Here is a 25,477-nt window from a genome sequence, read left to right as displayed (position 1 = left end):
CTGTGTTCTTAGAAAAAAACATCATATTTCCAAACAGAAAACAGAAAGCACTCTGCCTACAAGCTTTCATGAAGACCTGGAGATCATTTATAATCCTAAAGGATGAGAGAGCGTCAACTGAACAGAACATGAAACTGTCCTTTGTCTGCTAAACATCACGTCTGTTATGCCTTTTGGGGTATTTCGCTTTCCTTTTTGTCTGTCAAAGGTCTGGTGAGGTCACAGGTGAGAGACAAATAGGAAGGAAAAGCAGAATAACTGTGCAGCCTTCTACTTATAAACATTAGGAATAAAGCAGAATAAAACGATATTAATTCATATTTACCTCATGGTTCAAAGTGACACAATGAATACAAGAGGTTCAGTTGAACACTTGTCTAGTAACATGAAATACCAATATTCAGTTTCATGCTTCATGAATATGTTCACGGACACTGCAGCACTGTGGCACAAGGATCTGAGGGCGAGTCCACGTTCATGTTTTTGAATCCTGATTAAATCGGAGACACGAGTACAGATGTATTTAGGCAAATTTGAGGGCTTTGAAATTCATGAGGGTCGTTTGCCCTTCTCCACAACCTTGTGTCATGCATAATGCCAATTTGAGTGTGTGTTCTGAGTCGGAGCTGATGTTCTGCCTCGTGTTCCCACTTCCCCTGGACCCACGGCACAGCTCGCCTGGGAGGCTACAGCCAAAAGCTCTTAACACCAAGACCTGGCTTCTGAAAAAGGAGTTCAACAGTGCAACAGGCATCAAACCCGTGCACTTCACCATTACGTCCACTCAGCACCTCTGACACGTTTCATATATCTTGACTCGGCTGCTTTTCTTGTGTGTGGGTTAGTCCATATTGACTGAAGCTTCCTCGATAAAAAAACACTCTTCAGTTTTACATATTTACAAGCTGAGAGGAGTCGAAACTCAGCAAATCTAAAACCAGCCGCTCCCTGCTTGTGCACAGCCCAACTCCGAAATAGCTTTTTATGTAAATTGTACAAGGCAGCCATAATTAAAGGTCTAAGAAAATATCAAATAAATAAACTGTGGATAAAAATACTGAATTTCTTGCTCTGGATACTCCTCTGATTTGGGAGTACATAAAACAGAACTTTTGTTTTCTACGCCATAATTTGACAGAGGAGAAAACTTTATTACAAATTCAGCAGAGCAAGTTGCATAAGACTGTGTCTGGTCACCTTATGTAACTCTCCTTCAGAGGGCAGGGTTTATTTTGTACTCCAGCTTCGCTCACAACTTTGCTTTGTCAGCAGTTTTGGTGAATTCTTTGCAGGTATTGTGTTACGGCTTCCGTGCTGCAGCCGGGTAATTCAATCCGACCCGTGTTCTTGGGCATTAACAGAGGTTAGGTCCGACTCAAACACAGACTGGTTCAGTCAGTGGGACAGTGACACCCTCAGTTTGAAAGAAAAGAATAATGCCACAGTCACTTCCTGCAGGGGGATATTTTACAGCATTTTTGGCCACTTGGGGGCAGTGGAACCTGCAAACGCATGAAGCCATTATCACCTTTTAGGTTGAAGAGTCACGATTATTAGCGATTAGTTGCTTATTCACACATCCTCCACTTGCAAAGGATGAACCTTTGGAGGCTATGTCGTCATCTGTTAGTTTGTGTATTTGTTACTGCCATGAAACTTGGTGGACGGATGGGTCAGAGAGGAACCCATCAAATTTAGGCGTGGGTCCGGACAAGGGGCTCCAGAATTGTTTTTTTCTTGAGATCTTGATGAAAACAATCAGGCACATTTACATTTGTCATTGTGTTTCAGTTAACCCAACAAATCTATGTCCATTTATCTTGGTTTTTGGTCTTTATCAAATCCTGAGGGAAACATCTGACTCCGCTACACATCCAGCTAGTTGCTAAATGTGTCTAATGTTTGGTGTTGAGCTTTATCTGCTGCTGGAATAGGTCTAAATAACTCTCTGTAGTTTGATCACAATCATTACTTGATACAGTGTAATTTAAAAAATGCTTTAAAGGTGCAGTTTGATGGATTCAAAAGAGACAGATATTGGTTGGTTTTTCATGAATGTCTTCCTTTGTGTATGATCACCTGAATCTTAGATGGGTGCATTCAACACCTTAGAATATGCCCTTTATATCATTAATGGGAGAAGATCCTCAACTGTGTTTCTACAGATGTCCAGATAGGACAAACCAAACACTGGCTCCTGAAAAGGCCTTTCATGTTTAAATGGCCACCGTAGCTTCACTTACACACTGGGAAGAGAACAGCGAGGCCGAGGGTATTTAGTTGGTTGCAGTTTGCGAAGTTACTGCTCGATACTTTCCTGTTTTGCCAGTAAACCTAAGTTCCACAACATTTGTTTACCTCCCTGATCCATACTTTAGTCCTCGTGCTTTTCATTCTTTCTCACAGAGCGGTGAATATAATAAGAGGATTTCTTACGAATACCAAGGGGGAGTTTTGCCAACCTTTAAAATTGTTTTGAGGAGAGAAAGATTGTCCTAAAGTCAAACAAGGACGTGACAGCTTGAACTGGGATTTTATATCAGTCTGCTGAGAAAAAAAAATAAAATACAGCTGCAAAGCCGAAGCTGCACTTTGAATAAATCGTTCAAAGCATAAACCGGTGGCTCGATATTGTTAGTGTATTATTTTTCACCATAATCTTACAAAACAGCAGGCCAGGTGTTGGGAAAAGCAGTCAATCATTCATCATGATGAAAGCGCAGCCAGGCTGAGACTCGCAGCGTCAGCACTGCTCCCAATCTCATGGATTCAGCTGTCACAGCTTCTTTCTCTGCTGTTACGTTGCAGAGGTAAAGCAGGAGACACGGGGAGAAGAGGGGGAACACTGATATGCACAGGATGTTAAAAGTTCGTAAGCTGCCCATTTGAATTGATGCAGACAGGATGAAATGTGTTTACTGCGTCGGCTTAAATCATCCCCCGAAGTCAAAGAAGGAAGAAAGGGAAAGAAACCAGGCGTCTCTATGTGTGAGAGTGAGAGGGGGGAAGAGAGGGGGAGCAAACAACAAAGAAACACTTAAATCAGGAAAATAGTCCATGGAACCATATGAAATATCATCTGGAGATTGACAGACATTTTCCCCTAATAATATATGGTCGGCTCATTTCAGCAGCATCTCATTTATCCTTTTGTTGTGCCACATTCATAGCCCGCCTTTATCCGCCTCTCTGTCCCCGGGGGCCGGGATACAGTCGATGGGGCCTGGACACCTCCCTGGACATTTAGCCCTGACGGCTGACAGGAGCTGGAGTCCACACTGTGGCGGGGATGTACAGTATGTGTGTGTGAGGAGAGACTCAGGCATTTCATGGACTGAAATAAATGCAGGGGAGTGAAAGAAGATAAGCTAACATCCTCATTCTTACTGTTTTAACCCGTTAACATCAGAAAACCACTCATGAATCGTTCATTTCTAGTTCGTCCAAGTTCACTGACCTTTCGATTGGCTGTGTCCCAATTCAGGGTCCGCCTCCTTCAAATGCGGCTGACAAATGCGTCCTTTCATCCCCGGGCCACCAAGGCTCCAACGGGTGGATCCTTCATGGGATCAACCTATTCCATGAATCATGTGCTTCAGTGATGACCCGTTTTCAAAGAGGTAATGGCGGCGGCAAGCAACGAAACCAAACCATCACACGCTTAGACTTTTAAATGCAACTATCAGGCTTCAACTCAACCGCACAGCTCATGCTAAACGAGGGCGTTAAGACTTTCTCGAAGGCCGCCTACTCCGTGGGCCGCGATGACTGCAGCCTCCCTGAATTGGGACGCAGCTAATTTGTTTCCTCAGAGCGTGTTGCATCCACATCACGGGATCATGGCCCATGCTCCCTGCTCATAGCGGCACCCAGGCCACCTCTCCACACATCAAAGACACTCATTAGGTGACCAGGCGCCTGAAACAACTCGTGATTTACTCACTTTCCGACTACAAAGCTTCGCAGCTCCCTCAGGAAATGAAAAACTCATCCACAGTAAGAAAACAAGTTGTTGTTAAAAGTTTTCAGTTCCTCCCTTTTGGGCTCAGAGACAAACAGTAATGAGATGCATCTGTTTTTCCAGTTTGGACTTTTTTGACAAAACTCTACATTTAGCTTGATTTTCCAGACCTGACATTTGTGCCACATGAAGCTGCCCCATGAGGAATAATGACAATTTCAAATTTCTGTAGCTACTGGAAGTTGCAGGTAACAGTCAGATACAGAGGATTGTTGCGAACGGTTGTAACTTTAGAGTTTATATCAGCTCAATATGGATTGAGTTCAAATGCAGATAGTTTTATCTTGAAATTGTCACTTGACAGGTTCAGCACCCCACATGGGGCTCGAACCCATGACCTTGAGTTTAAAAGTCTACCATCTGAGCTTTTTTCACATAAACCATCACAGAGTAACAGCTGACATACGCATCCACTAACTAATTTCAATTGATCACATTGTCTATAGTCTTGTGATTGCTTTGTACCTTTAGGCTCCATAGGCTCAGGTGTATCCTCATGGTCCAGGTCAAATTCATCTGCAGATCCTCTTCTTGACTGATTCAAGCCCTTGTGTTCCACATTTTGGAATATCTCTCCTCTGAAACCTTACATTGTCCAACGCTTAGACCCTGAGACTAAGATTGTCATGCTTTACGCAGTGAGGCAGCCACATCACCTCTAAACAGAAAAACACTGCTCAGATGACACATTTATCGAAGTGAGTATGATGCTTTTCACCAGGACACAATCCAGGAGATCCATGATTCTAAAGAGAAAAAGGAGAGACTCAACTAAACAAAGCTCACAATTTCAATTGATCACATTGTCTGCTACTAATGTAGTGGTCTACAACCGGGATTAAAGAACACAGGGTGTGTCTTCTTACACATTGAGGACAACTGGAAGCAGCGAGTAACAGTTGCAGGAGCTCATTGCAATGTAATTGGCGTGTACCTTTAGATCTCATAGGCTCGTATGTGGATTACATTCGGATGCAAACACTCTGTGACTCTATAATCTTGCCTAAATCTCTAATTTAACTACCGACTGAGCTAGCTGGGCTTAAAAACAGTTAAATAATCAATCAGTGACAGGTGACATGCTTTTCAAACATCATTTATAATCGTACAGTGTGAAAACCAGCTCCTGTTAAAAGTTTTCAGTTTCTCCCTTTTGGGCCCAGAGATAAACATTAATGAGACACTAGACACATTAGTTTCGACTTTTGGACTTTTAACATTTCCCTAAATTTTCTGTGGCAGAGTAAAACAGACAAGATGAGGAATTATTTCTTGGAAATTAAGCCTAACCCACTTAGATTCAACTTATCCAACTTACCCTAATAAGGTTATAGCCGAGACAAAACAAGCAGATTTCCAGGTGAGATGAAAAAATGATCTAGTTACCCAAGAGGCTTTGGAGTCTGAGGACACTTTGTGCATTGCTATGGGGGCTAATCACTCAAATCATCACACGAGCCCCCAGAGGCTTATTGGACATTAACGTTTGGAGTTTATGTTGCAAGACCCAGATGTGGTGGAAGGGAAAGCAGAGGTAAAGCCCAACAATTTCAGACAACAGAACGCTTATATCCACTCACACATACTTGTTTGCATCAACCCTCGCACAAATGCACTCACATGCACGCTTAGCGCACACACCACACACACCTCCCGCCCCCCGTGGTGACAGTTGAGGGACGGCAGCCTGCAGGGAGAGCTGGTTTTTGAGAGGTTAGACGAGGTGGAGGGCTCTGCTGGTTTGGGGAGTGTGAGGTAAACAACACCTCCGAGTTCAGCGTGCATGCCTAATGTGCTCTCTCGCACTGATGGCTCTGCTGGGCAAGGCTGCCCGATGACAAGCTGTCTCAAGAAGTCTCCCGCTCCTGCAGCATCTCACCGCGGCAGCCTCTCACAATGCTGGCTTCACTCTGTCCAGCTGTCCGCGTCAACTCTGTGCACTTTCGGCTTTTTGTGTCCCTGTTGTGTCTCTGGCTTTCTTGTTCCCTGCTTTAAACTCGCCTGACTCAACCTCCTGCTGTCATATCAGATACGTATTCTAATATACATCACATGGCATCGAGATGAGAACTGAACCGCAGCCTCTTATGTCAACTAATGTGAAGGTTGTGCTGGAAGAAAAAAACTCTTCTTTTCCTTTTTTGGGGCTTGAACTGATTATTATTTTAGTGGTTTCAAATCATCAGTCAAAAAACACTGAATCATTCCCTTTAACTTTGTACAATTTTATGAAATGCATACTAATGATATAATCATGGTCACTGGCAGCAATGCATACATGCAGATCAGAATACAAAGATATGTACAAATGTGAATTGTACACCCTTAAGGTCTGTTCAGACCGAACACAAAGCAAATTTCAGAGGCAGCAAACACATTGCATACAAATTCAATGTGGGGGGTGCACACGGGTTTGCTCAAGGCAGCGTGACTTGAAGCATAAATGCGTCCGCACATGTTGAAAATACTGGACATAATGAGTTATCCCCAGCTGTTGAACTCCACTCCACAAAACTTACAGAGACAAGGCGGTTGGGGGGGTGGGGGTGGGGGTGGTGGAGGAAGTCAAATGATGGAAAAACAGCTTGAGCTCCCGGTCCGTTTTGTCAGAGCTACAGCACAATAACTGTACAAAGGCACGCTCTGCTCACACACCCAGTCGGTGCATTGTTAGCTAACATGTGGTGCGCTGGCTGTTCTCTGGCGTTCGAGTTCGGAGCACAGAAACACTCCAGCGGTCAAATTTGTGCGAATAAAAGCGAGGTGAACATTTGCTTTGCATTCCGTCTGAGCACACCTTTACAACTGTCTTAAAAACTTTAATAGTGGTTTTTACCCCCCGACCTGAGTTCAATAACCTAATTTGTTCATGCCGTCCAATTGCAACCCATCTCTCTACTGATTGGTCTCCGAGAGGGCACAAGTGCTTTTTCTCATTGGTTGTGAGTTCAGACGTGTAGAAGCAAAAGCAGACAGCAACGAATACTGTTGTATTCCGAGGAGATAAAAATCACATTGACATCATTTACTCAGGGCATACACATAGAACATTTATTGCTGTATAGTCAAGCTTTTGCCTTTGATGCCATATTCATTGACACAAGGATTTGTCTCGGAAAGATCGGAGGACACATCTTTGAAGCTAAAACAGCCCTTGGTTGCTCTGTGTTTTCCCTCTTCATCTTTTTAATCTCAGGTGTCTTTACCGACGCAACAGGACACTTCAGGGAAAGGCGTTCGCTTCACCTGAAGTCATGAACACACACGCACACATACGCACACGTAGCTGTCTTTAACCCACGCATCACTAACCCAACGTCTTGTGATAAAACATAGTCATTAAAGTGATTTTGCATGATAAAAAAGGTCAAACCCTTGGATTTTCTCACATCACCTCATTCTTATAGAGAAATAAAGAAAAAGTAAGGTAATGTTAAAAAATACGACGGGTACAACAGTCTACCTCTAGAAAATCAGGCTTGAACATGACCTTTTTTGGATGGAGCGATTAGTCAAGTGGCCGAAGCCAAAATAACTTTGCACTAAAAGATGCAAAAGTTTTGTTCTTTGTTACAGTGTCAGCTTTTGATATCAAACTATGGTGTGTGTTGCTACAACATACTGTGTGTGAGAGGAGATGGGGGAAGAGAAGATGAGTGCATTAGGAAAAAAAATCTGTATTGCAATCCCAGAACCATGCTCAAGGAACACAAATGTGTCCATAATCGATATGTTGTGGTGTAACACTCAAATTAAAGCTTTGACAGAGATGGTTTTCGCTATTCGTGGATTTTAGCAGAGGAGGCTGAAAAGCAAACAAAGCTCCCTGTGTGCAGCCGGTAATGTCTGTGAGCTAGAGCGATCCTCATGTGCTAAGTGAATATGGCTGTCCCCATCTCCGGTTGTCCTCTGGGACTCCCAACATCTGAAAAAAAAAAAAAACCTACAAGGAACCAATGTTCCCAAAGAGAAATGTGCTGGAGGGAACAATCACTTCAGCGCACAAAGTTCGTTTGAAATTTTTTGCTTCGTTGTTTATACACTGTCCAAACCTTTAAAAAATGGTATAAAACTGGAAGCCACTGGCAGACAAAAAGTCCTAGAAAACAAGTCAAAGACCAGATGGGTTAAATTAAGTTGGGACAAAGTAACGGCAACACTTGCACGTGCCTATTCTCTTTTTTTCTACAAAAATAGTGGAATAGAAATCACATGGTTATCACCCAACATTGACATCTTGATACACTTCTGTATATAGATAAAACTCTTGGTTAAATGCAAGTCCATCATGCAGTCAAGGTCCCTCGCGACTCTTGTGGTGTCGTCTGTTCATTTCAAATCCTTAAGCCTGTTGATAGGAGGTGCTGTCAAACGGGAGTGTGCTCAAAGTCCCACTTTATTAACCATGCGTTGGTGCACACAAGGCTGCCTCAAGGAATCCGTTATTGTTTCCCCGGATGGGGTTTGTAAAGCTCCATCTATCCACGCCATTTTTCACACTCACTTCTTCATGTCTGAGCGATTGAAAGAAAAATAACCAATTTCACGAACCAGTCCATGCAATCATTTCTTTTCATTTTTCCACTGCCACTCAAGACCAAGTTGACAGAGGCACAAAGCTTTGATCAGTCAATACCTATCCCCTTTTCCCAAAAAAATACAGAGGTATGGTGAGGTGATGATAAGGATTTAAGTCATGCCTTGGATACCTGAGGCAGTGCTCTCACACACAAGCACACACTGTGAGCACACACTCTTGAACTCTCCTCCACCTCACATATCTGAACCCAGCAGAAGGTCCTGTGCCGGAGTGAGTAGGACCTGTTGTTTCCGTCTGCCAGAGCAGATGGACATTAGATCCGCTTTCTGCTTTCCCAGCCAAACAAATGACCTGCCTTCTCCGTTCCCAGGCTTACTTCCACCTTTATATATTCCTCCATCTCTGAGCCTCCGCCCACTTGCATGCTGCACTGCCTCTGAGACATAAACGAATCAAAGCAGTCTCTGTTGGCGTTGATAGCTGTTTCAGTTTGGGTGCTTCTGTTTTTGCATTTTAAACCTCGGTGAACCGACATGGAGGAGAGGTAACTACAGTCGAGCAACAACAAGGCTCTTTCTTGCGTCTTCCAATGTGAGGCAGAACCTTCCACAGCCTCCTCCATAGGTACAGCCGCTAAGATGATATCAGGACCGATCTTCAGCGATTGGGCCTCAACTCCGCAGGCCACTTTCTCATCAGCAGATCGCAACCGAGGCCACTCCCCTAGGCAGCTCAAAATGGGACATGGGCTTGTCACAAATGTATAGAAAGGGGTTGAAGGGGCAGGATGAGGGTTGGGTTTTGGAACACGGGACATCATGTGTCATCGAGCCTCTCTCTCACTGAGGAGAGCAGAGAGAGTGAGAGGGACGGCAATGGGTTTAGATCCAAGGAATGGAGAGACAAAGGAGGAGCTTACAGCAGGTTTCATCTGTTTTTTCGACAAGGCCCCACGGTTGTTTGGCTTGAGCTCTTCCCTTTGAATCCTTCTTCTCCAACTCCTATTTCCACACTTCCGTCTCCTCTTCTTTTATCGACTAATGCCCCTGTCCAGGGATTGGCCAAGAAGCCCTGGGGGTCCATAAGCTCCAGGCCTAGAATCTCCCTGCGGCCATCCTTGCCCCGGGATGACAGCAACACCCCCCCTTGGTCCAGGCTGCCTGTGCTGTTGCACTTCTTCACTGCTCCTCCAGGGTACACCAGGGAGCTGGGGGACAGCAGTGATGTCAGTGACAAGCTGCTCAGTGTCTCTGACAAGTGTTCACTGTTGCCCGCTTGGCTGGAGCCACAACCACCAATTGACGATCCAATGCCTATACCTAGGTCTTCATCTGAAGGGTCAATGGAGTCGTCGCGGGTGTAGCATGGGCTGGTGCTACCTCGCCCGCTGCTCTGGCTCCGCTGGTGGCCCCTGGTGGCCTGAAGGGTTAAAGCTGACGAGGGACTGGACCTTGGTCTCAGGGTCTGGACCGGGGAGGAGAGGATAGTCCTATCTTCAGGCAATGGGAGAGGGCACACAAGTGGTAAGGGAGCTGTTGGCAGTGGCAGCTCCAAGTTCTGTGGCGGAGAGATGCTGAAGCTCAGTCCCTCTTCCAGGGTGGTCTGGAGGCTACCTTCAGAGCTGCCTGTAGCAAGGGACGAGTCACTGTGGGACGGGAACTGAAGAGACAAGGGAGAAAGGGGGTGAGACAAGAAAGAGAAGCACATTAATCCAACTCGTTTCATTTCAGTTCATCCTGTTTCATTTACACATATTATCATCTGTTGTTGGAGATCAAACTTCAGGCCATTTCTCATTCACATGAGTACAAATATAAATATCTTTCGCTTTAGTGATAACATCAAATTATGTAATTGTTCAAGCTCAAACCTCAATGAAACCTCATAACCATTTTTTTTGTTTCCACTGTAGATTGTGTTCTTCCCTGGCTCTCCCCTCCCCCTACCTGTGTACAGAGCATCTCTCTATGGGCTCCCGGGGAGCGGAGTGAAGCCCAGGAGGCTGGGGAAGTCAGCTTATGGCTCCTTGTCAACCTTAGGCTCCTACTGCGGGGAGGCGCTGGGATGATTACTCCTGCGGGGTGGAAGAACTCTGCAGGCAGATGGAAGAGAGGAGAAATGCCTCTGTCTCCTCCTGCTCCTTCTTTGTTTCTGTCCTTGTTGCTGCTCCTTGAAACGCCACCTTGAGGAGGGAGTACAGTCTTTCCATTTCTATCCTGATGTCAATTCATCTATTGTTTCTACTTCCCCATTGAAAATGACTTGTATGAGAGGGATATTTTTATCAAGTTATTCATGTTTATATATATATAAATACATTTTTTTATCATTTATATGAAGCAAAAGTAGTTAAGAAGCTACTATGACAGCAAGTCAAATGGGTGGATGTTGTGAGTGAATGATGATGCAGAACTAGCTGTTAATGCTAACATAGAAATAGCCCAAACTAGTCTACCTATGTTACTTCAATTCAACAGATTTTAGATACGTGTTGATACCATTTCGGCATTTGATGATGGAGTCTAATCAAATTAATTTGAAAAAATGAACAGTAATAGCTGGTTGCACCCGTACAACAACACAGATGCCATGTAAACACAATTTTGACAATCTATTGGTTGAGGTTCATGTGCTGCTTGTAGTCAACCAAGGTAGATTTTTATCTTATCTAATTCTTAATTTGACCCTTTCAATTGGTCGATTGGTTGGTTGATATGCTCTCGTCCAACCAAATTGTCATTGGTCGGACAATCTCTTGTGTTACTTTCATAGGGAGAAAAATGCTACTTTAGTCTAGGATGCGTACATTATTTGTCTTAGTAAAAACACAATTTTTAATCTTTACATTTTTGTTATTTTCTTTGAAAATGAACCTGGTTATAAAGAGAAATCAACTTTTCTAGATTTACTCACCGGGGCTGCAGTGAGGTGAACGCATGTGTGCTTGGTGTGTTTGCAGGTCCATCTCCTGAAGAGTGGTGTCCATCTCAGAACCAGTGCAGAGGGCCCTGCAGGGCTGACCCAGCCCCTGCACCTGACTCTGCACCACGGTTCGAGTCTGGTGGCCTCCACCTCCGGCCTCCTCAGAGTCACTGCTGCTACTTCCCTGGAAGAGAACAGAACGGAGAAGTTCTCTTATTCAGGATGGATGCATCTGTGATTTTCCCCACATTTAAAAAAGAAAATAAATTAAACATGTAGAGGTTGGTTAATTGAAAAAATGAAAAAAGGGTACCTCGCAGCAGGTGCTAGTTTATAGGAGCCTACAGCGAATATTTTAAATTAAGCCTATGTTGAAAAGTGACAATTCCTGGTTCAGAACAAGCCTGATAGAAAAGGATTGTTATATAAAATCAGACCCTCCGGCGTGCAGGAATCAAACATGGCCTCTAATTCACATCATCCCTCGGGCTTTCCATTTCAGTGAGAGTGTAAGGGTGAGAGCTGATCATGAGAAAAAAGAGCCTGCTATTGTCATGTTAATGTTATATATGGTAAAGATAAATGCTTGGTTATGAACGTGTTAGTGTGTGTGATGGCTGCTGGAGCAGGAGGCAGATTAAGGCTGGAGTTAAAGCTTTGTGAGCTCTTACCTTGTTCCGTTTAACTAACATCATGTTGGGACTGCACAATCATCTAGTGTGTGTATATGTGGCCACACTTTTTGATTCCTTCATTAGTGTACCTCATTCAGTCATTCAGGCCGAGCCCCTGAACAGCCAAACACCCAACCACCCACCCCCACACAGCCTTGCCACCCTCACTCACCAAACAACTCTTAAAATCCTTAACCTGAAATCCCTTCTCACCTTCTGTCTTCCCCTCTTTCTCTATCCCTCTCTTTTTCCCATCCACTAATGAGCAGGTTCTCAGCCATGCTCGGCGACTGCAGGCTTATCTGGCTATCCAGCTCCAAGGAGCATTACCCCCGTTACAGAGGAGAGATATCTAGGAAAGGACAGATGATAAGGGATGGAGATAGAGAGGGCCTGGAGGGAGGTGCAGAGAAGGTGTGCAATTACCAGAGGGGGTAACGGTGAGAGAGAGGAGAAGAACGAGCGATAAAGACGAAGAGGGGGAGAGCAGGTGCAGGGGAGGGAGGCATGAGGGCCACAGAGGGAGAGCCTGGTGGAAAGATTTATTCACGAGGTCCGTGGTGGATAGAGACTGTGGATTCTTCAAAGACAAGATAGTTGCCACTGATACACAGAGGGAAAGAAATAGAGCCGCATGTGGAACCCAAGGTTTATAACAGTAATTCACAAGAGGGCTTACAGCACGGCCGGGAAAAATGATTTTATTATGGTCATTTGTTTTTGAGCTTCCTGCAATGGATAGGAAAAAAAAATCATCAGTGAGCCTCTGGCATTGTTTGCTGGTTACTCTCTTGGGGCGCGTCAAGTGCAAAGAGGAGCGCGTACTGGAATCTAACCACTGAATTCCAGGTGCAATTGCTGCTGTAGTGCTCAGTGGGTTTTCTTTCTCTGCAGCTGTTTCCACACAGAATGTTGCAGAGGATCTGATCTGGGTTGAAACGCTGTGAGAGGAGGACACGCAGGTGTAAACTAAGTTCTCCTGGCACTGAATCAGGTGCGTTTTCTATCAAACACACACAGGCACACACTGTTCTGTGCACAGTGGGGAGTTAAGTCCAAGTAAAAACAATATCTTTGTATTTATACATTATTACCACTGATCAAGGCTCACATCCAACTTTTTCTACCAGTGCATGTACAGTACACGTGTGCAATGATCAGTGCTGTGCATGTTCTGCTCTATGAGGGGTGGAAGCAATAAAGTTTTAAATATAATTCCAATCAAATAAAATAACAATATATCACTCATTTTCATCACCTCCATTTTTTTGTTATCTTTTGTTACTTCCACCCTTGAGGCTACTTTTCCTAGATGATGAATCGTGTTTTGTGAAGGATAAATGATGAATGTAAAAAAAAATCATTCCATTCAAAACAGCTTTAAATTCATCAAATCACTTGATATAACATCCCTCAATTTATCATTTCGCCTTAATTTCTACCGCTCCATTTTTCACTGCACGTGCATTTTCATTACCTCCATTTGTATCAGTCAGTTTTTCTCTCCTCCACCCCTCACACTATACACTTGAGGCTGCACACCCACCTTGCCCCCTCGCGCCAGCAGCTGGTAGGAAGTGTTCTCGTCCAGGCTCAGGTCGTCTGGCAGCGCAGGGGACGAAGACTTGTCCGACAGCTGCTCTGATTTCAGAGACGCCTGCTCAATCTCTGCCATCCTGATCTGCTGCAAGGAAGTGACCTCAGTTATTCACATCTTACAACGACAGGTAGTGGGAACAGCGGCAGTTGAACACTTCCTGTGGTGCTGTCTCATTAACACTCAGGCTAATGATTCGTGATATTTTTCTACAGTTAATAACAATCATGACTTCAGTATCGCACATATTTGTACATATACATAAAGGTGACATTTATGAAGGATCTGCTCCGAGCACATCTTGCATTATTTATATAGAGCTGCATCACGGAGAGATGGGTAAAACCTCCACCAAGCCTCGATATGCTTCACCAGATGTTGCCAATTCAATGTGGCCATAATGCCGAGGCACCTGTCGGCAAAGAGAGCAGGGTGAGAGATTTCACAAAGTAATAAAATGATTTCGTCTGCATCAACTGGACGAATGTTTCCCCAGGGCCACAGTAATATGCGACGAGGGCGGCTGAATGAAAGGCAAACTGCAGATATCCAAGCGGTGCATATGCAGCAGGTACGGCGTGTGGGAATGGTTTTGTGTATGTGCATGCATCCGCAGAATCTGTATGTGTACGACACGGTGCTGTGGTGGCACCGGAAACCTCCCAATTCTGCAGCCAGAGGTGAAAGGTTGTTGCTGCATGTCTGCTGATGGTGTCGGTCGTACTCTCACACCAGCACAGCAAATACGAATGAGACAACATTACCGAGCACAGAATAATTGGGAAGTGAGAACACTTCACTACCTCCCTCTCACATTTGTTCAAACATCGGCTCCAGCTACGTTTGTTTCATCTGGGCTGCAGGTGCCTCTGCCCATATGGGCTATTGAGCTGGTTTTGAACCATCACTGCATGAGCCCCCCCTGTAAGCTCCAACCTCTCCTCTACCCCCTCTCTCCGCATGCAGCACAATTTCAAAAAAGATACAGCTGACGGCGAACTGGAGGGGGAATTTCAGAGGTCTGTGGGTGGTACAATGCGCTCAAGCAGTGTTTCTCTAAAGAGTCACAGCAATAAATGGCCAGAGAGAGAACACTTAAAGTGATATTCAATGGAGCGAGCCCTCGTAGAGATATATTAACACGTGCCTGTAGATGAGAAAGACAAAGAGGTGCATACAGGAAGATTCATGGCTGATATGCAGCAGTAAATTACCACTGCCGGGGGCCCCAAGGAGGGAGAGAGAGACAGAGAGAAAGAGAGAGAAACAGATATAGAGGTGGATTTAGGCAATGAGAGGAAGCGAAGCAGAAGCAGAGCAAATCTTTGATTTAAATCTGTTTTTCTCTTTTACCTCCATGCATCAACTCTCACTAACACTGCTACAGTATGTGACAGCACTATAGAAGCTGCCGGGCTCAGTGTCTCAGGGGTGGGCTGCAAATATCCTAAAAAAAAAGGTCCCTGCGAGTCATTGGTTGGTTAATTTATCGACAGGTAATGGAAACAGTGAAAAAGGTCGAATCGGCAGAGGGAGAGTTTCTACACTGCTGCTTCCGAGGCAACTTCCTCACTAAAAAGACAGAATCCGGTTAAAGAAGTCGTGGTTATTGAGCATCGCTGGGAGGCAATGAGAGGAGCAGATAGTGTAACTGAGCAAGAACATAAGCATGACGAGTATCTCATGGCCACATCACATGAATCATGCTTGTCTGGACACAGCGAGCGTAGGCAATGTAATTTATGCTACATACAAAGCGAGAGCAAGACAAGACAACAAGCGTACAGGCAGTCAGATGATCATTTTACACCAAACTTACATCTGCTAACTGAGAGGTGGGAGCCACCGGAGCCAAAAGTGTTACAATCACTCACATGAATCCTTCAAGTGATTTGAAGTATTTTAATGTTTTTTCATAACGGCATCCACAGAATTGTTTTTGCCAGGGTATTAAACATTTGGGCTTATCTTACGAAAAATGAAATGAGGTGTGAAAGATGCATCGTACCTTGACGCAGTATAAAAGTGATTGCACTTCTGACCAACAGAACCTGGTCTGAAGTCAGTCACTGTTGTTTTAAGGTTGTGGTATTAAGATACAGTAGTTTATAAGATAGTAGCCTTATATGCATCTATATCAGCAGGTGTTCAACTCGTGCATACTTCTACTGTCACACGCCCCTGCAGGGTCACGAGATGCTGAGGAGGGGCGACGACACGATCTCCAGAAAACAAATAGCATTTTTATTAAACACTTGTTTTTTAGTTACAAAAGATTACATTTAAATTTCAAATTAGAACCATTAATTTGTTCCCGCATGACCTCTGAGGTCAATGTGACTCACAGCAGGTGAGTGGCGACACCAACGGCTGCAGGAGAAAAATTACGTGACCAGATTTTAGGTTGATTTATTTTGTGGAGTAGTTTAAATCCGATGTTTCAAACCCGTAACTCATTTTCCTTCATTTTCAATCAAGTCTATGCTGAGTGTGCTTTGCTACAGTTTGGCACATTCATATTCAGGTAATTTACAGAATGATACTTTCAAGAAACCTTCTGAAACTCTGATGCCGCCTCTAAAGATGGTGCCCTTCCTAAAACCCTGTCGTGTAGATATTGTGTTCGTGAATGCTTGAGGATTTAGAGCAACTACATGACTGGCACAGGCCTTCACTGCTCCACTGAAGTGTTCTCGACAGACTAAGAACTCAAGTCCTTGTTAGGCAGCTACTTGTTGAATGTTTTGAATATTTCCACTGTCACACACACACACACACACACACACACACACACACACACACACACACACACACACACACACACACACACACACACTGCACGGAAAACACAACCATTCTGCACATAGCTCCCACCAGTCAAAGTCTCATCTGTCTGAAAGTTGCACACCCCCACACAAGCTCTCTCCCACACAAACAAACAGCCACAATGCACAAGTTTGATGGTCGCAGAACATGGGAAATTTGAAGGGGAACAACAGTGGATCAGATACAGTGAATCAGAGAGGGATCCAGCGAAAGCCGTCAGAGCACGGGGACAGACGGAGAGAAGAAGCAAGTAAAAGAGAGAGAGAGAGAGAAGATTGATGGTTTGACAGCATCTGCAGACAGGCAGAGAGCCAGACTGACAGGTGAGGAGGTGCAGAGCCCAGTTATTGCCTCCTCTGTGCTGACCCGCTGCACTTTGTCATTGTGATCGACAACACTGGCACATGACAGTAGATTTGTGAGCGTGTGTTTTGAGCAGTGAGTATCTGTGCACGATGCATGCATATCCGGAATGGTCGCATTCGAGTGTGTGTAGCCATGCAGGGGGCCTCATTAATCAACATGTCTGTGCATATGGAAAGTTGATGTCTTGTGTTGATATTGTGTTTAATTAAGAATCTCCATTATACTGTAACATAATGGCACATTTAGCAGTTGACACGCTTCACAAAGCATGAAACATTTTTCACTCAGACTCTTGGTGATGAATGAAGCCCAGTGTGTGTGTGTGTGTGTGTGTGTGTCTATTAAAGTGTGTTCCTATTGCAAATCCACATGCATGCATGCAATCTGGCTAACAACACCAGTTGTCTTTCTCCCTCTCTAATTATTTGTATCTGTGCACAAAGGCGTGTGTGTGCATGTGTATGTGTGTGCGTGTGTATGTGTGTGTGTGTATGTGTGTGTGTGTGTGTGTGTGTGTGTGTGTGTGTGTGTGTGTGTGTGTGTGTGTGTGTGTGTGTGTGTGTGTGTGTGTGTGTTTGTATCTAATATTTTGGGTTTTCTAATAACATTGAATCAGGCCAAACTTAGTTTTTCCACATCACACATATACTGGTGTATCCTGTTACATGTAGATTTTTGGACATGTCCACATATGTATGCTGAGGAAGGGCAGATTTTTATCGGTCTCATATTTTTGAATTCACAACTTTTGGATCTGTGAAGACTTAAACTACCACAGTGAGAAAAACCACAGCATTTTAAAATACTCTGGAGGTATTCTGATTCAGTTCGGCTGCAGATTTGACTCTCCTCAAAGTAAAGTATTACATTTGCTCTAAAGTTATTAGATTTGTTGTGAAGTTAGGTTAAAATAACCTGATGACATGTTGGATAAATATGGACCTTATTGGGTGCAGCCTGTCACTAACAATGTCCATTGTAATGTGTGTGTGTGTGTGTGTGTGTGTGTGTGTGTGTGTGTGTGTGTGTGTGTGTGTGTGTGTGTGTGTTACGTGTGTGCACGTGGTGTTCAGGGTGGTACCTCTTGCGGGTGGCTCTTGCAGTCTTTGCAGATGGGTGCAGGGGAGGAGTAGTGGTGGAAGACAGAGCCAGAGAGGTTGTCGATCATCAGCATCTCCCCCTCTAGCGTGTCCTTGATCAGGAGAGAAACGCTGTCCAGCCACTGGCTCTCCTGGAACACATACACATGCGCACACACAGACACACACACACACACACGGAGACACACACACGAGACGCAGGCCGGCAGACCAGTATTGCACGCAGGCACAAACATGTGCACATGCGGACATGCGAGGACAAAGAACACGCAGGGAAATGCATACACCATTGTAAGGGTTATAAAAATGTTCGAGTGCACACGCAGGTATGTTTTTACACTTTCATATGTTCTCACTCACAAAAGTCACATGTGCACATTCACTCACACACATATGTCGATTTCAAATAGAGTCACACTCTTTCTTTGAGAGAGCGCAGAGCAAATTAATCATAATTTTTTGGCCTTCAGGGCAAAAAACACTGTTCCTCAATATTATGACTCCAAACCTTCATTAACAAGTGACACAGAATGTTTCTATCAAAGCCCTGAGCAGCGAGAGTGGTGCAATTACATTTGATGTATCGCCTCAATTAGACTGTTCAATACCTTGTTGAAACAATTTAAGAGTTAAGCGTTTGCTTTGTGCGCTCGGTATTATTAGGATTAAAGCAATTTAGACTGAATCACTCAGGGCTTTTCTGCGACTTAAATGATCCCCCCCCTTGCTTGAATTTCAGATTGGTTTCTAGGAAAAACCAATCCGGCAGAAAAGGAGGAAACTATAGTGACAGGAAAAAGTGATTTCTGTGTGATTTCTTGGCAGGGTGCTGCACTTCACCGTGAATTGTATGCACTGTGCCTGCAGCACATTTATAACAGCCAAAATAACTGTATTACATCAGCAGATACAGCCCAGAAGACACTGTGAAACAGGGTCACTCCTCCTCAATCCCCACACAAGCCTATTTCCATCGCACATTTCCACAACATTGCTTATAGGACTAACATCAGTTATGCAAACGCACATTTTCTGACTCACACCGTTCTATTACCATCACTCACGGCTCATACTTTGAAAATGAGGGGGCTTCGAATTCAAGAAGCAGGTTACTGTACTGTACCCCCAGCGTTATAAATACTAATAAATAAACCTGCATCATGATGGTTTATGAAACAGTCCCACATTTTGGCCCAATGACAAACTGACTCTGCAGCTTCTTTTTATACACAAAAACGACACGTCCTCTCTTCTTTCTCTCACACCCTCACAGGCTGCCCAGTCCCAAGAGACTTCATTGTGTGTAGGTGGAGAGCTTGATATATAATGTATGATTGACTGCGTTGGCCTATGTGCTGCCCTCCATTTATAACTGTATTAGAGGACAACAATAGGGCCAGTCGACGGGGAATGGAAGTTTTTGAGAGAGAGGACAGCGCTGAAATTAATTACTGCCTCTATCTGACTGTCGCTGGCTCAGTTATTATCTCTCCTCTCTTATCCCTTTACTCTCTCTCCCTCTGTGTGTGCCGACTTTCTACAGCGTCTCCTCTGATCCCCGTGAAAGTCTTCACTAGTCTCTCGCTATACACTCAAACGGCACTTGTTAATTGTATAATATAGCACATTAGAGGACCGACGAGTTGTAGCTGCAGTCTTTTGAAACACAGTCTCTGTCTGAACACTATCATTTTTAAATCCGTCACGATTATGGGTGACATTTGAGATAATAAAAAAACTGTTTTTGTGTCTGTTAAAAAATACACAAAACCCCAAAAAAGAGAATTTAATTAACTGGAAAATCAATAGACTTTATATGAAGATGAATGAAGCGTCTCCACTTCCCATTCTCCAGAAAAGACTAAATATTTAATACGAACTCTGCTTTCTTCAATTGGTGTGTATTTTGACATTTTAGTTTGGCCCCTAACCCGTCCACCAACATGGAGAAGGTTTTACGCCCTGTAATGCACCCAGCCACCAGGGGGCGATCAAAATGCTTTGACTTCACTTCATATGCTGTCTATGGGAAAATCTATAAACTTGGAACGAAACTCATCAAAGGTGTCAAAGTGTTGTCACAAGGTGTTCTTCACACGAGCCTCATTCAAGTGCACACACACACACACACACACACACACACACACACACACACACACACACACACACACACACACACACACACACACACACACACACACACACACACCAGGACTTGTGTTGTGCAAATCCTTTATTGCGTCACTCTTTTTTTTTTTATGGCAGAGAATGAGAGAGAGGGATCTCGAGATAGATGGGAGATGGAGTGGGTGGTGGGGGAGGGGCTGCAGCCAGTGATTTCTCTCTGGTCTGCACCGACTTCCTTCGTCAGCCAACGCCGAACTGAAATATCTCTACAAAAGGTGAAAACCGGGCTTTGTTTAGCTGCGGTGATGATTTAACGGATTTGGTCATCGTCTCGCTGACTGTAACATCGACGCCTCTCCCTTTCCAACTCCTGCTCGAGGCGCGGCGACTCTGTGCAGTCTTCTCCTTGACATTAGGTGTCGCCACTGAGAAAAATACAACCAGGAAAAGACCGGCTCGTTTCCTCCGGTAGCTCCACTTTGGGCTCGTACGCGCTTCTTTGCCTTGTCAAAGAGTTCGTGGATGTTTTTCCTTAGTTTCCTGCAGCCTCATCTTTACCAACAGTCTCTGCAATAACCCTCATCTATATCCTACCTTCTTAATGACATGGGCTTTATGTAAAACAAGTATTTTCTGCCCCCACTCCCTTTCCACCATCTTTACCACGGACCCTGGGCTTTTCAACTCTGCTTTTACATTCAGAAAAGAGGAAAAACTGAAAAAGCATAATTTGTTTCTTTTAAAGTTGCCTGGCTCTCCTTGCTGACATCATGGGTTGCTATGACTACAGTAAAGAAAGAAAAAGACATGCTCTCAAAAGGTATAATCTAAATATATGACCGAGCCTTTACTACTTTATATTACTTTGGTAGATTTGTCTCATTTCGGAAAATATTTCCAGTCCCGTTTCCCCCCCATTTGCCGATTCGAACCAATTGCAGCAAAACTTTAAAAGCATCACAGACTTGAAAATTGAAGCTAAACCAATATTAAATTTTTCTTTTGGCCCAAACTATTTTCAATCCCTGGCTGGCACATCCCAGACTCTGCTGGCCACTGCCGATATCACTGCTGTTCACATGCTTACACTTCACTGTTTAAGGCAACGGTTCCAATGGTTTTAAAGAAGCATAACAGAGCATTACAGCTAAGCTGCAGTTAGGTTACAATAAAGATCAGAAATTGTTCTAGATCTTGATCGGCCTGATCCTGATCCCACTAATCTGGTTTGAGACACAATGCACACACCCTCCACACACACACACACACACACAAACACCAGTCATACAGGATAGGCCTCTCTCTCACCAGCATCACATCCACACACACATATATGCACATGCTTACTTGTGCTGGTGAGTAAAGGGTCCGACTGGAGCTGCGGGAGTTGTACAGTCCTTGGTGTGCAGTGGCTGCTGCATGCCTCATCTTCCTCCCTGCTTCTCCTCGGCCGTCTCCTCTCTCCCGGCCTCCTGCCGGGCCTCCGGGCCCTGATCCTGCGACGACCAGTCCCTTCTCCACCCCCCCACCCCCGCAACTGGGGGCGCCCATGCAACAGAGGGTGCCCTGGGCCAGCTCCAGCTCAATTTCTGCATCCATCTCCGCCTCCTCTTGGGCCTCCTTGTTGGAGTCGTCCAGGTGCTTCATCAGCACAGCCACCACCACATTGATGAGCACGAACTGGGCGGTGAGCACGAAGGAGACAAAATACATGGGCGAGATAAACTGAAGGCTCGGATTGCAGGCGTAGTCCATGTCGGTGCCGTGGTCGGGCGGGCACTCCCGCAATGTGTCCTGGCGTCACAGAGGCAGATTGTGAGGAGAGAGGAGAGGAGAGGGTTTGTCAGGAGGAGACGAAACAAGAAACAAAGACAGATTAATTGATGAATACTGCAACAATACAATAATTATATTTTGTAAAATTGATTCATTCAAATATGACATTATTCGATGGTGGGAAAAAATGCAATAAACTTGTCTCATCATCACACATTTAATTGTTTTGCTTCTTTGCAAAGCAACAGGGGCTTTTTTTTTCTTTCCTCCTTGATAATTTTTCCGGTGCGTTTCCTCTCCGGTTAACTCGTTCACAGCAGAGTTCAGTCAGAGCAGAACCAAAGTGACAAGTGTTTTCTGGAGGAAATACACATATCTCACCCAGGCAGTGACCACACATAACAATTTCATCCCTCTGAGCTGGAGCTGGTCTTTTATACCTAACTTGGCATGACATTCACACACTGTGCACCTTCACACAACATCTCCCTTTTCTGCCCTCACTCCCTTTCCACCGTATTTATTTACATAGTTTTGTTCTCTCCTCATCCAAATCTCCATTTTCGCACCCCCCCCCCTCTCTCCTGCTGCGTACTCCATTTTTGCTGTGCTTTCCTGGAAGAGAGGATAAAGCATAATGACTGGCCACTACTTTAAATCCTCTCCCTTCCCTTCATCCGTCTCGTAATACAATTCGATGCTGTTTGCTTTATTCCCCACTGCCCTATTACCCATCGTCCTCTGCCTCATTATTTCCTCTCGACTCTATCGTCACCGCACGACTAATTATCGCTCTGCCTTACCCGCTTCTTACCAAACCAAAGCAGGTCTCTCCCTCTCACAGCCCAGGCAGTAATTTAATGGCTAAAATGACAGAGATTTACTCTGAGAGGAAGCATCTGCCGCCCGCTGGCTCACTTCATGGCCCACTAGCAACCGGGCTGCCTGTATACCCAGTGTGTGTTTAATGGTCCACGCCAGACATGCTCCGGCGTAATCCCTATTCCCACGCACAGCCTAGGTGTGCGGAGGAGTGGTCCTAGCTGCCGGTGTGTAGTAGAAGTGTGTTCAGGGGAAATTGTTGCTTTGTGTGTGCTCGTGCATTGAGGCACAGGCAGTCCCTTTTCCCATCAGTACGGAAATCTGCACTCCCAGTGCTGAGCAAGCACAATTCCTTATCATCAGCGACTACCACTAGAGCGAGAGATGGGATGCATGGGAGGAATAAAGGAAAGTTTATCTCGTCTCTCCTGGAAATCTATTCAGTCAATGGTTTAATTTATTTTCGAACACAAACTCTTATCTGTATGAGGAATTATCTTACTTTAAACACCAGATTAGGGCAATGCACTGTTTTAGAAAACAATAATCTGAGTTTACCTGACTACATTCAATAATACATAGACTGTAAATAAAGAGGGATGACGTGTCTACACTTCCTCTCGCCATCCAGAAATGAAGCCAAAAATATCCTGGACACAAACGCAGCCATTTTGCATTTGGAATCAAAGTCTGCACATGAACCATGTTAGTGACGTCCTGCCGATACAAGTGCTCGACCAATCGTGAGTCAGTCTCAGTTGTCAATCATGATGTTTCACCCCAATATTATAGCATCAAATAACTAAATAAAAACAAACTTATAGAGAAAATGAACATTTGAACAAAAATCTGTGTGATTCAAACTAGCTACAATCACAGAAACCATCTTTGAGAAGAAAAGAAAAAAAGATGTGTACTTTGACATTTTGGGACTTTGGGGAATTTATGACCTTTACAGCAGCCAGCCACCAGGTGCTGATCAAGACGCGTTGGTTTCCCTTTAGGGAGCACTCATGTCGTCCATCTTCACATAAAGTCTGTGATTCACACATTCAATTCGCATTATATCCCAGCAAACGAACATCCAGTTGAGCTGTGTACCTTCATGATGCCATTCCAGTTGTCGCCCGTGGAGACTTGAAACAAGGTAAGGAAGGCCATGCCAAAGTTCTCAAAAGTAGCGTGACGACTCATACCCTCACATGGGTAGTCCGCATTGCAAACTGAGGAAGAGAGGAAGGGGGTGGGTGGAGGGAGAGGAGAAGTGGTTGGGTCACAGATAAGACAAGAGGTGAGGGGAGAAGAGAAATCGAAGGAATGTAAGATCTTAGGTTTAACAAGTCATTGCTTCCAAAGGTTGCAGAAGCATCAACCATTTGTGTCACTAAGCTGCTTGGATGATTGTCCAAACAAGCCAACTCCGTGTAGACACAGTTATCAAATGAGCAGCATTGGGACAAAACCCTATTTGTCTTTGAGCTTACATCCCAAGATAATCTCTGAAAACTGCCTCAAGAAAAGAGACACTTGCATTTGCCACTAATCCGTTCCAGGCTCCAATAGGAAGCAGCGCTGCAGCTGCAGCAAACAAGGGGAACGTGACAGCTTGGAAGACGCATCTTCCAAATTCAATGTGGGTATTTTAGGACAGTACTTATGTACCAGAATACTGCGGAGTGGGTAGATTCCCTAATGGCTGTCTGACTGCAGGAGAGAGAACTGATAACACACAGAAGACAGGATGGAAGGGAAATAAGGAGATTTTCATGGTAAAGACAATACAAGTCTGTGTACTTTTATCTGCACTAGTGTAGTAAAATTAGTGTACAAATACTTAAAGCCACACTTTTATTTACGTATTCATACCTGAATGGTCTGATGAGGATGGACATATCTCTTTTCCCTGAGGTTGAGAATATTCTTATACTGTTTCCTATTCTTATATTTATGCTTGTACTAACACATGACAGTTAATTCCTCGTCTTCACACACACCAGATCTCAACCGACAGGATTTGGAGCTGACGTGTCAGACAGCGCTCTCGACCTCATTCCCTCATCAAATAAGAGAATATATTTCAGAAGACAGTGTCTGCTCTGGTGTCACATTACTTCCTAAGACACTTACTGTAGGGTTTTTCCTTTGTCACCTGTCAGCAGGTTGACTTCCCACTGCTTTACACAGTGATGGTGTGTGGACATTAGGCTCTTGGACTACACTTGGTATAATCCTGTCATCACACTACTACATATATGTGATGGCAGGATTAATCCAAGTAGGGAATGAGATTATGTACATTATCACACATATGGTGCGTATTTAGTTCCGTGCCAGAAACGGGATAATACACATCTTCTTTAAGGTTTTCCGATTAGCATTGAGATCAAAGCCTAGCCCATCACATGTCAACACAGAAACTGTCCGAAAGTAAAAATCTTTGAAGTAATTCTTTTGAAGACAATTCCCCTTTGAAAGCCTCAAGCAAGCATTTTTTTTTTTTTTGTCGTTTGATATATGTAAAAACAACACCGCACATATCTTATATAACTCGCTTAACATAATTTATATTAGGTTTAATGTGAGATGGTTTTCCATTGTAGCATCCGACTTACCTAGTTCTCCGAAAAGCTCTACTCCTAAGGCGGCGTAGATGAAAAACAGCAGCATGAAGAGCAAGCCCAGGTTACCCACCTGCAGAACACACAC

General features: G+C 44.3%; 1 protein-coding gene across 1 annotated transcript in view; it reads right to left on the bottom strand.

Annotated features, from left to right (window-relative positions):
- Positions 1-6,230: 6,230 nt before the first annotated feature.
- Positions 6,231-25,477, bottom strand: part of LOC118123791 (voltage-dependent T-type calcium channel subunit alpha-1I) — a 72,366-nt gene continuing 53,119 nt past the window's right edge. The window contains 8 exon segments of the mRNA XM_035181392.2: positions 6,231-10,220; positions 10,508-10,743; positions 11,475-11,667; positions 13,704-13,841; positions 18,028-18,177; positions 21,521-21,967; positions 23,873-23,994; positions 25,384-25,462. Coding sequence (XP_035037283.2) covers positions 9,489-10,220; positions 10,508-10,743; positions 11,475-11,667; positions 13,704-13,841; positions 18,028-18,177; positions 21,521-21,967; positions 23,873-23,994; positions 25,384-25,462 — 2,097 coding nt within the window. The 3' untranslated portion in view covers positions 6,231-9,488.

Source organism: Hippoglossus stenolepis, chromosome 16, assembly GCF_022539355.2.
Source record: "Hippoglossus stenolepis isolate QCI-W04-F060 chromosome 16, HSTE1.2, whole genome shotgun sequence".
Lineage (NCBI taxonomy): Eukaryota > Metazoa > Chordata > Actinopteri > Pleuronectiformes > Pleuronectidae > Hippoglossus > Hippoglossus stenolepis.
The sequence above is the reverse complement of the archived record's forward strand: the minus strand, read 5'-3'. Positions and strand labels throughout refer to the sequence as shown.